At 60.3% G+C, this 10,812-nt stretch overlaps 2 protein-coding genes across 2 annotated transcripts in view; one reads left to right on the forward strand and one right to left on the reverse strand.

Moving 5' to 3' along the window:
* Window positions 1-5,607, forward strand: part of MED16 (mediator complex subunit 16) — a 15,328-nt gene extending 9,721 nt beyond the window's left edge. The window contains 8 exon segments of the mRNA XM_007460406.1: window positions 1-110; window positions 823-1,029; window positions 1,990-2,200; window positions 2,618-2,751; window positions 2,913-3,105; window positions 3,606-3,822; window positions 4,889-4,972; window positions 5,481-5,607. Coding sequence (XP_007460468.1) covers window positions 1-110; window positions 823-1,029; window positions 1,990-2,200; window positions 2,618-2,751; window positions 2,913-3,105; window positions 3,606-3,822; window positions 4,889-4,972; window positions 5,481-5,607 — 1,283 coding nt within the window.
* A 4,937-nt stretch (window positions 5,608-10,544) lies between these two features.
* The window catches only part of CFD (complement factor D), a 3,299-nt gene continuing 3,031 nt past the window's right edge, over window positions 10,545-10,812 (reverse strand). The window contains exon 5 of the mRNA XM_007460447.1: window positions 10,545-10,706. Within this exon, the coding sequence (XP_007460509.1) occupies window positions 10,545-10,706 (162 nt within the window). The remainder of the gene's footprint in view (window positions 10,707-10,812) is intronic.

The following is a 10,812-nucleotide window of genomic DNA, read 5'->3' on the forward strand; positions in this document are numbered from 1 at the left end:
ACGAGCCGGCCGCCAGGCGCCCTCGGACCGCGGGCCCCGCCGTCCACTTCAAGGCCATGCAGCTCTCCTGGACTTCCCTGGCCCTTGTGGGCATCGATAGCCACGGCAGGGTCAGTGCTGTCCCGGGGGGACGGCGGGTGAGGCGGGGGGCCGCACTCAGAACGTGGGGGCCCTTAGGGTGCTGCTCCTGACATCCAGGAGTCCTAGGCCCCCAGCGCGCAGCAGGTACTCTGCGAGTTGGCCTCCTGGTTCCCGGGGGAACCTGTCCGTGGCCTGGCAGGAGGGTGGGAGCCTCACAGCCGCTCCCACACACGTTTTCGCTTCCACCCACCTATGCGTTTGCACGCTCATTCACACCCTTGTACGCTCACACCTCGGTCTGTCCTACTGGCACGTTCGCACACTCATGCCCACGTGCGCGTGCCCCCCGCCCCCGCAGCGGGCTCCTGCGAGTTGCTGTCGGCACCCTGTAACTTCTGCTCCGGCCCCATCCTCGGTGTTTCCGGGTGGTGGGCTGGGCTTTTCGGGAGCACGAGGTCTGTGTTCCCAGGGACTACACGGCCCCCAAGTGGGCCTGCAGGTCCCGTCACCTGACAGGCACCCTGCCGGCTAGGAGGCCCTTCAGGCCCTATGTGGACATCGCCACAGCTATGGAAACCTGGGGCTTGTGGCCCCCGTTCACGCCACGTGGCTGGGCTGCGGCTCTGCAGCCCTCCCGTGTGACAGGACAGCGGGCAGGCCTGTGCCCCGCGCCAGCAGTGCCCTCCCTGCCCCCAGCTGCCCCTCTGGCCCCGCCCCCTCACGCCCCGCCCTCCTCCACAGCTGAGCATGTTGCGCATCTCGCCCTCCATGGGCCACTCGCTGGACGCGGGGCTGGCCCTGCGGCACCTGCTCTTCCTGCTGGAGTACTGCATGGTGACCGGCTACGACTGGTGGGACATCCTGCTGCACGTGCAGCCCAGCATGGTGCAGAGCCTGGTGGAGAAGCTGCATGAGGAGTACACGCGCCAGAAGGCCGAGCTGCAGCAGGTGCCGCCCCCCTTGGCTGCTGCCCCGTCCCTCCGTCAGGGTGACCCGCAGGCCAGACGGCCCACCTCTCGCTGCCACCTCAGCCCAGCAGTGCGTGGCTCTGGGCCTGATGCCACCTGCCTCTGGGTGGCTTTGGAGGCCTTTGCTTCTGCGACAAGAGCACTCAATGGGAGTTTTACAGACGGGTGAGCCAGAGAGAAGTGATCGTTCAGATGCCATGGTGGCGTGCCTGTAAAACCCAGACGTCCCCCACCCTGAGTTCAGTGGGGCAGCTGTAGAGGTCAGCGCTGCTAAGAATCTGAAGTTGTCCTCTGTGCCAGCTGTCGAGGAGAAAACAGGAAGGGAGAGATCCCATTCCCATTAGCAGCCTGCTGAGATGTGCGAGTGCTGGGCCCGACCTGGGGAACAGCGCAGGACGGAGCTGGGTTCAGAGCCAGGGACGCCAGGAGTGATCAGATCTCTTGTTATCGGGCAGAGTTGTGTGCAAGCATTTTTTTTTTTTTTGGCCGCACCCCTCGTGCCTTGGGGGATCTTAGTTCCCCTGCCAGGGATTGAACCTGGGTCCTCTGCAGTGAGAGCGCAGAGTCCTAACCACCGGACCACCAGGGGGTTCCTTGTATGCAAGCATCTTTATGTTTTAAGTCCTCCACTCATCCTGGGAGACAACAGGTTTCAGGAACTGTGGGGGGTAGAGCGGAATCTGTGGCCCCACCCACTTCATGCCAGGAGCGCCCCCAGTCGTGAGGTGTCCCAGGTGTGTCCCTTGGGCCCCTGGGGCACATGCGCCCGCAGGTTGAGACCCTGCCATCCTGTGAGGAAGGTCCTCCTACCTGGTTCTGCCATGAGGAGGGCAAGACCCAGAGAGGGTTAGCGGCTTGCCCGACTGCCCCAGCGCCTCGCTCTCCCCGGCCCCTCAGGCGTGTGCCCCGCCCACTCACATCCTCTGCCCCCCCCCTCCAGGTCCTTTCTACCCGGATCCTGGCCATGAAGGCCTCGCTCTGCAAGCTGTCGCCTTGCGCAGTGACCCGCGTGTGCGAGTACCACGCCAAGCTCTTCCTCATCGCCGCCAGCTCCACGCTCAAGTCGCTGCTGCGCCCGCACGTGCTCAACACGCCAGACAAGAGTCCCGGCGACCGGCTGACGGAGGTCTGCGCCAAGATCACGGATGTCGGTGGGTCATGCCTCGTCCTGCGGGCTGCCCTGGCTGCTGAGGACCCCTTGGCCGTCGCTCACGTGTGGGGTGTCGGGGACACGCGGTGGGCGTTAACGGGAACAAAGATGACCCAGCCTGGGGATGGCGTCCCCAGGGGCACTGCCTGTGCGGAGGCCTGGAGGCCGGCGGGAGCTGCAGGGTGCCCGGCACAGGGGGTCCGAGGGGCGGGCAGAGCGATCTGAAGGCCAGCGGTGGACACCCAGAGCCCCTCCCTCCAACCCTGCCCTCCAGGGTCCCAGGCTCAGGCAGGCCCATCCCTCATTTGCTTGTCCACGACGTTGGTGTCGGCCTGTGGGGGCGGGCCCAGCTCACCGTGTGTGCTGATGGGCGCACATGTGAGGTTCTGGCCGCCCCTGACTGCCTGTCTCCTCCCAGACATTGACAAGGTCATGATCAACCTCAAGACGGAGGAGTTCGTCCTGGACATGAACACGCTTCAGGCGCTGCAGCAGCTCCTGCAGTGGGTGGGCGACTTCGTGCTCTACCTGCTGGCTAGTCTGCCCAACCAGGTATGCCTGCACTCCTGCTTGGGAGCCCCACCCCCCCTGTTCCCTGAAGCCCCACCTCCCTGCCCCTGCCCCTCCCAGAAGACCCCTCCCCCCCGGGGCCTGCTGAGGTCCTAGGATGCGGCACACGCTGAAGTAAGCAACCTGGGCCCTTCTGCCCATAGGGCTCCCCGCTGCGGCCCGGCCACAGCTTCCTGCGGGACGGTGCGTCGCTGGGCGCGCTGCGGGAGCTGATGGTCGTCATCCGCATCTGGGGCCTGCTGAAGCCCAGCTGCCTGCCTGTGTACACAGCCACCTCTGACACGCAGGACAGCATGTCCCTGCTCTTCCGCCTGCTCACCAAGCTCTGGATCTGCTGTAAGGCGCCCAGCTCTCTACTTTCGTTCCGCCACTGAGATACAAGCCCTGGCTGAATCCCCCCACCAGAATATAAGCCCCCACAGGTCAAACTGGCTCTGTCGTGGCCCCCACTGTCCCCCCGGCACCCGACACAGGTCCAGGCACAGCGTGTGTGCTCGTTAAACATCAGCCACTCTTAGGCACCTGTTTGTCTTGTGTCGCCAGGTCATGTGTTTCTGTGGCCAGGTTCTATTGTTGTCACATCCGTGACGCCAAGAAGGGCACCCAGTGTTCGCTGCATATTTTTTAAATGAATAAGTGGGTCCCCATTTTACAGAGGAGAGGACTGAGGCCCGAGAAGGGGAAGGAGCTTCCCAGGGCCACTCAGGAAGTCGGGGCAGGGCTGGGGCCTGCGCCTGGTGCTCTGTGAGCTCTGAGGAGGCCATGATGCCTCCTGGGTGGGCAGCGCTCTGGGCAAGGCTGCTGAGCAAGATACCCCCGTGGTCCCCTCCCCGCAGGCCGCGATGAGGGCCCCACGAGCGAGCCGGATGAGGCGCTTGTTGACGAGTGCTGCCTGCTGCCCAGCCAGCTGCTCATCCCCAGCCTGGACTGGCTGCCTGTCAGCGATGGCCTCGTCAGCCGCCTGCAGCCCAAGCAGCCCCTGCGTCTGCACTTCGGCAAGCCTCCCGCTCTGCCCGGCAGTGCCACCAGCTTGCAGCTGGACGGCCTCATCAGGTGCGTGCCCGCTGCTACCTTCCAGCCTGACCTCAGTGCTGCTCCAGAGACTCCCCCACCTCCACCCTCTCTCCCCTCCTGGTCACTTCCCTCCATCCAGTCGCCTCGGCCTGTGGTGATCTGTGCCCTCGCTTGTCTGGGTGACATCATCCTCTCTCTGGTCTGTCACCGCCTGCCTGGAGGGCCCCACGTGGCTGACCTTGGTTCAGAGCTCAAGCTGACGCCCCAGTCCCCCACGGTAAATCGCACTGCAGCCTGGACTGCCTGGTGGGGCCCAAGGCCCCAGGGAATCAGAACCCTCTCAGGCAGACCTCCCAGGGCTTAGAGGTGACTTCAGGAGCCATTCTTTGGAATGTGTGGGGTCTGGACGGCCCACCCCTGCTGAGTGAGCTCACAACTGCCCAGCAGTGCCTTGGGATGGGGGTTTGTCCCCATTTAACAGACGAGGAAACTGAACCTCAGAGATGCAGTCAGGCAGGAGGCAGCCGGCCAGGACCCAAACCCAGCACCCCACGGGCCGCCTGCCTGAAATGGTGCTCGAGCAATGAATCCCCAAGTGGAGGTTCGCGTCCCCGCCTCCCCGGGAAGCGCTCTGGGCCTGCCTTCTCCACCTTCCGCGTTTTCTTGCATGTCTCGCTGTAGGAGGAACAGCCTGATGAATCACACGCTGTGGTTTGTGCTTGGGTTTCAGAAAAAAACTTTACAAGGAGAGGTGGCTGGTTGCACAAGGGGTTTCACACTCTCAGAAGTTTTCAAACGTGTGATACGAGCATAACAGGCCGACCCGCCCCAGCCCCAGGTCCTCTCTGAGGGGCTCTGGGCGCCAGGCTCTCAGATGTCGCGGCGGTTCTGGGCTGCCACCCCGACCCCGGGCCGGGGGGTCTGTGGGCGGAGGGCGTATAGAAGCCCCGCTTGCGGACTCTCCCTGTTCTCCGGCGAGTGTGCATCACGCACTCTTTGCCTTTAGGAGATGGACCTGTGCTGGCGTGTGCGTGCGTGTGCGCATGCGTGTGTGCGTGCGCGTGCGTGTACATCCCCTAGCCCCTCCCATGCCCCTCTCCGTCAGGGCGCCGGGCCAGCCCAAGATGGACCACCTGAGGAGGCTGCACCTGGGCGCCTACCCCACAGAGGCCTGCAAGGCCTGCACTAGGTGAGTGCTGCAGCAGACGCCGGGCCCGCTTTGCCACTGGTGGTTTCCCGCCTGGGAACGGGGGTCCCGGAGTGCCTTCCTTGTGGGGCTGCTGAGCGGGTGCCCCAGGCGGTCTTCATAAAGGGCCAGGGTGGCCCAGCGGTGAGCGGCTGACCTGAGCCTGCCCTTGAGGGGCTCCCAGTGACCTGACAAGTGCAGACATGAAGGAGTGACTGCAGCAGTGCTGCACTTTGCAAACGTGGCCCCAAGTGCTGCCAGACGACTCCAGGGTCACACCACTAGGGACGGGCTGAGCCAGTACTTGGACCCACAACCCCTCCTCTGTCCACTGAGGGAGGTGAGGGGGTGGTATCTGAACTGGGACGGAAGGATGTGGAGGAATTAGATCAGTGTGGGGGGAGTGGGGGCTGCAGGGAACAGCATTCCTGGCATGGAACAGCATGTGCGAAGGCCCTGTGGCCACCACCCAACCTTGCCTAGCGCCCCACCCTCCTGACTCCGCCTGCAGGTGCGGCTGTGTCACCATGCTCAAGTCACCCAACAAGACCACGGCCGTCAAACAGTGGGAGCAGCGCTGGATCAAGAACTGCCTGTGTGGGGGGCTCTGGTGGCGGATGCCCCTCAGCTACCCCTGACTGCGCCCAGGCCCCTGTAAGTGGTTACTTTCTCTTTTCTTTTCTTTTTTTTTCTTGTCTGGTGAATATGGTCTTTAATTATTAGTTGGATAGTTTTTCTAAAAATTTCATCGTAGTTAATTTACAAGGTTGTTAGTTTCCGGTATATAACAGTATATAAATTTATGTATATACATATACGTACACACACACGTTCTCTTTCCTACTCTTTTCCATTGTGGTTTATGACAGGATATTGAATATAGTTCTTTGTGCTGTACCATAGGACCTTGTCATTTATTTTATACGTGTATCTTCTAATCCCACACTCCTAATATAGCCCTCTATCCTTTGGTACCCATGAGTTTGTGTTCTGTGTCTGAGTCTGTTTCTGTTTTGTAAATAAGTTCATTTGTGTCATATTTTAGATTTCACATGTAAATGATACTGTATGATATTTGTCTTTGACTTCACTTAGTATGATAATCTCTGGATCCATCCACATTGCTGCAAATGGCATTATTTCATTCTTTTTATGGCTGAGTAATATTCTGTTGTGTGTATGTGTGTGTATATATATATACATACATATATATATACCACATCTTCTTTATCCGTTCATCTGTCGATGGACATTTAGATTGTTTCCATGTCTTGGTCATTGTAAATAGTGCTGCTATGAACATAGGGGTGAATGTGTGTTTTTGAATTAGAGTTTTGTCTGGACATTTGCCCAGGAATGGATCGTATGGTAGTTCTGCTTTTAGTTTTTTGAGGAACTTCCATACTGTTCTCCACAGTGGCTGCACCAATTTACATTCCCACCAACAGTGCAGGAGGCTTCCCTTTTCTCCACACCTTCTCCAGCATTTGTCATTTGTAGACTTTTTAATGATGGCCATTCTGACTGGTGTGAGGTGATACCTTGTTGTAGTTTTGATTTGCTCTTCCCTAATAATTAGCGATGTTGTGCATCTTTTCATGTGCCTGTTGGCCATCTGTATGTCTTCTCTGGAAAAATGTCTATTTAGATCTCCTGCCCATTTTTTTGATTGGGTTGTTTGGTTTTTTCCTATTGAGTTGTATGAGCTGTGTATTTTGGAAATTAAGCCCTTGTTGGTCGCATCGTTTGCAAATGTTGTCTCCTGTTCCGTAGGTTGTTTTCGTTTTGCTTATGGTTTCCTTTCCCGTGCAGAATGTCAGTGGATTCCCAATGGGTTTAAAGGAAAGGCACGCCGTCCCCTTGCTGGTCACAGAGCAGCCACGCCCTCCAGACCTTCCTAGGGTGCGTGAGACAATGCCATCCTTGAGCTATGCTTTTGGGCCCTTATCAGCTGCGCCAGCACCTCTGTAACCGGCAGGGCAGGTGAGGACATGGCCTGAAGCCTCAGGCTGGCCTTCGGCCCAGCGGGCCCTGCTCTTTCTTCCTCGGAGCCTACTGGCGGATCCGGGTGGAGGGCCTGGCCGCGTGGCCACCATAACAGATGGTGACTGAGACCTGCCCCTGCCCCAAGGATCTCACTGGCCCGGGTAGAGCCACCCCTGTGTCCCGACCCCTGGGACCCCAGAGCGCCGTGACCGCCCTGGATTTCCCAGGTCTCAGCTCAGAGGGTCCAGGACAGCTCAGGCCTCTGTCCTTCAGAGCATCCCATACGAACCTGCCGGGTGTCCAGTGGCCACTGTCAGTGACACCAGCCCAGGCGTCTGCTTCTGGTTCCTCACCTGTACCTGTCACTGCTGAGCCCTCGCGACCACCGTCTCTGACCTGGGCAAGCCCAGTAAACGTCCCCACTGGGTGGCCGGTGTCTGGCCGGTGTCTTGTCGGTGTCCTGGGTGCCACCCGGCAGCCCTCTTGCCCCTGGAGCCTCCCTCCCCCTCCACAGGCATGTGGTTCTGCCCGTGTGCGCTGCTCTCCTGCTCTGTCAGCATTTATCGAGCACCTAGTGTCTGCCAGGCACAGGGGTCCCTGCGCGGGAGGGAGCGGTGGGCTGGACGTGGGTGGGGGCTGCTCCTCGCCGCCTGGTTTTCTGCGCACGTGAGTGTCTCTGTCTCTGCTTTCCCTCTGCATCCCTCCCCCTACCCCGGGTTTCCTGAGCTCCGCGGCCCCCAGGGGTCCTGCTTCTCCTGCAGCAGCTTCCACCCATTATACCTGGCTCCCTGCGGCCCCGCCTGCCTGTTAAGTGGTGATTGCTTCTCTTGTTTTCCTTCTGGCCTGCCTGTTAAGTGGTGATTGCTTCTCTTGTTTTCCTCTGGAGGCGCAAGGGAGGGCAGGCCGGCCGGGCGCCCCGCAGAGGCCAACACGCGGCAGCGGTGTCTGTCGGGCTTTCTGGGGCTGGCAGCGCTCCAGGGGCCCCATTACCTGGGCCAGGGGCCGCTTCCCTGCCGGCATGCCCACCTGTGGCAGCAGCACTTGGCATCTAGGTCCTGCCATCCGAGAGGTGCTTCTGCGGGGACTTGTGGGGACCTGGAGCTGCTGGCCATGCCGGGAGGGGTGGAGACACCCTGCCTCGGACTCACCTCCCGTGCTGCTGCCACCGCCTTCTGTCGCCTTGGGGAAAGGGGACCCAGGGCGGCCTCCCAGGTTGAGGGGCATGTGGTCCACAGTCCTGCATATTTCTTCTCAGCCTTTTTACCCCATTTGACCATGTTTTTTAAAGCAGCTTGTGTTTCTCAAGTCATTTGAAGTCTTTAAACCAGGTATTTGTCTTAGAAAAATGAACCTGTTTCTTGCACTCATGTTTCATTGGTTAAGGTTAAGTTGTGGGTATTTACACCCCGGCCACCATCTTCGGATGCTCCCTGGAGGGTGGGTCCGCATCTCCTCCCCTTGGGTCTGGGGCTCGCACCTGTTCCCACCTGTCCTGTGCAGGGGAAGTGACCCCGGGTGACCCTGAGGCTGGTGGGAACCGGCCTGGCTCCTGGGCCATCATCCTGGAGCCTCCAGGCCTCTGGTCATCTAGGTGGTGGGACAGGGACATGCGCCCCTCCCCCCCCACATCCTTGTGACCCCGACCCACGCAAGCTGAGCTCAGTGAATGGCGAACGGGGATGGCTCAGTGTCGCCGAGTTTGGGGCAGTTTGTTACGCAGCAGTGGATAACCGGAGCGCTCCGTGAACTGCTGTGAAAAGCCCAGTAGGCATAAGCGGGCCCAGCTGTCCAGAAGCGTCAGGCTCATCTGGGGGCCATGGGGGGGTCCCCTGCTGAGAGCCCTGCTGGAATGTTCCTCCAGGTTGGGAGGGGATTTGTGGGTGGGGATGTTCCCTTGCCCCCCGTCCTGCCCCCACCATGTGTCCACACGGGTCCCCCTCTCTGGGGTTAACAAGGGCAGGTGTTACTGTGACAGGAAGAGGCAAGTCAGTCCGTCGGGCTGCGTGTTCACTGTGCCCTCAGCCTCCTCAGAGCCAGGTCCACGGGTCCCAGCTGCAGGTGAGGAGGCCGAGGCCACCATCCTCCGGAAATAGAAGTGGGAAGCTGCCCTTGACTCCCCACGGCAAGTGGGCTCCCGTCTGCAGTTGGTGGGGGGGCACGGCCACGTGGGCCACCCTCCCTGCATGCTTCCCCTGCCCCCAGCATCTGTGGGGAAATTGCTAGAAGAGGCCCTGCAGTGTCACGGGGACTTCTGAGTTTTCATGTGACTGCAGAAACCCCCCCATGGGGTAGAAAGCATGGAGCCTATGTCTCCTGCCTGGAGACCCACAGATCCCTACCCCTCTGCCTGCCCCACCCACTCCATCTGGTCCTGCTCTGACCTCAGGGCCCGTGGCTCACCAACACGGACAGCCTAGTCTGGTCTGTAGCCCCCACTAGTGGTGCCAGGTAAAATGCAGGATGACAGTTAAATCTGAATTTCAGATGAACAGTGAGTATGCTGAGAGCCCCAGGCCCGTCTTCAGGATGACTCATGAGTTCCATCCTGTGCAATGGAATATTTGACCCGGTTCCTATGAGCAGGGCTGGGTCTCAGCTGTGTCTACACAGTAAGCACTCAACAAGTGCTTCCATATGAATGAATGCTCCATAGCAGAAAAACAAAAACTGGCCATAGGTTCCAATTCCAATGCCTGGTGGGGCACACGACCACCTCTCAGACCCTCAGTCTCCTCGACCAAAGAGAGGTCAGAGACCCCCTTTGTGGACCAGGCTTAACACCTGGGGCCTAGTAGGTGCTGGGCTTCAGTGGCCCCTTGTCCAAGTGGGAGAGAGGGCACAGGGCCTCAGGACCTGGGTTCTGCCCTGTCACCTCCCAAAAGGGTAAACAGAGCCAGGAGGACAGTGAGTCCCCTGGGCCTCCAATCAGTGGAGCTGCTCTGGGACACCATTCAGCTTTGCTTGGTGAACCGCGCAGCACCTGGGGCTGGCCTATGAACGCAGGCCCTGTGGCTCTGCGCTCATTTCCAGGCTTTGCTCAGGAGCTTGTGTGTGACCTCAGGACCTTCTGTGTGACGTCAGGAGAGTCGCACGGCCTCTCTGAGCCTGTTTTCCCATTTGGGACACGGGTCCTAAGAACACAACTTCTCTGTGTACCTAGATCTCAGCCCAGAGCAGGGTCTTGCACATAGCAGGCCCTCACTTTCTGCTCGGGAAGGAAGGACCAAGGGGACACCCACCCCAACTCGTGCCCCTTCCTGGGTCTCCGGGCGGCTCTCCAATTTCCAGGGGAGAGTAAGGGCGCCACCGCGTGGCCAAGACGTGAAGCGACTCCTGGCAGCTCCAACCCGGCTTGAAGGCCGTGGGGTCGCCGGACTTTTGTCCCCGAAGATCCCTACGCCAGGCACGCCGTGTCTCAGCCTTTGGGTCACCTCCTGGCACCGCATTACCAGGACGCAACCGCCCCCCTCAGTTTGGCTCGCCTCCATCCGCTCCCTCACGCAGCGTGCAATCTGTAAAGGCGGACCGGGTGCAGGAGTGGATGACTTTATTGCTCGGGCCCTCGTGACCGCCGCCCCTCAGGTTCTCCTCAGGCAGCTGAGCCCTCAGCCATCACTCCGTCGATCCAGGCCACGTAGCTCGCCACGCGCGTGTAGATGCCGGGCTTCTTGTGGTTGCCACAAACACGTGAGCCCGAGGTGACCACGCCCTCGGCCACGCCGCCGCACACCAGCGGGCCTCCAGAGTCACCCTGCAGGGAGCGATGTCATGAGGTCCGGTGCAGGGCCGCCGCAGGCGTCCGGTCCGGCTCCACCGGCGCCTGCTGCAATTCCCCTCAGCCCGCCGGTCCCAACAGT

Source organism: Lipotes vexillifer, unplaced genomic scaffold (genome assembly GCF_000442215.2).
Source record: "Lipotes vexillifer unplaced genomic scaffold, Lipotes_vexillifer_v1.1 scaffold225, whole genome shotgun sequence".
In the NCBI taxonomy this organism is placed as follows: Eukaryota; Metazoa; Chordata; class Mammalia; order Artiodactyla; family Lipotidae; genus Lipotes; species Lipotes vexillifer.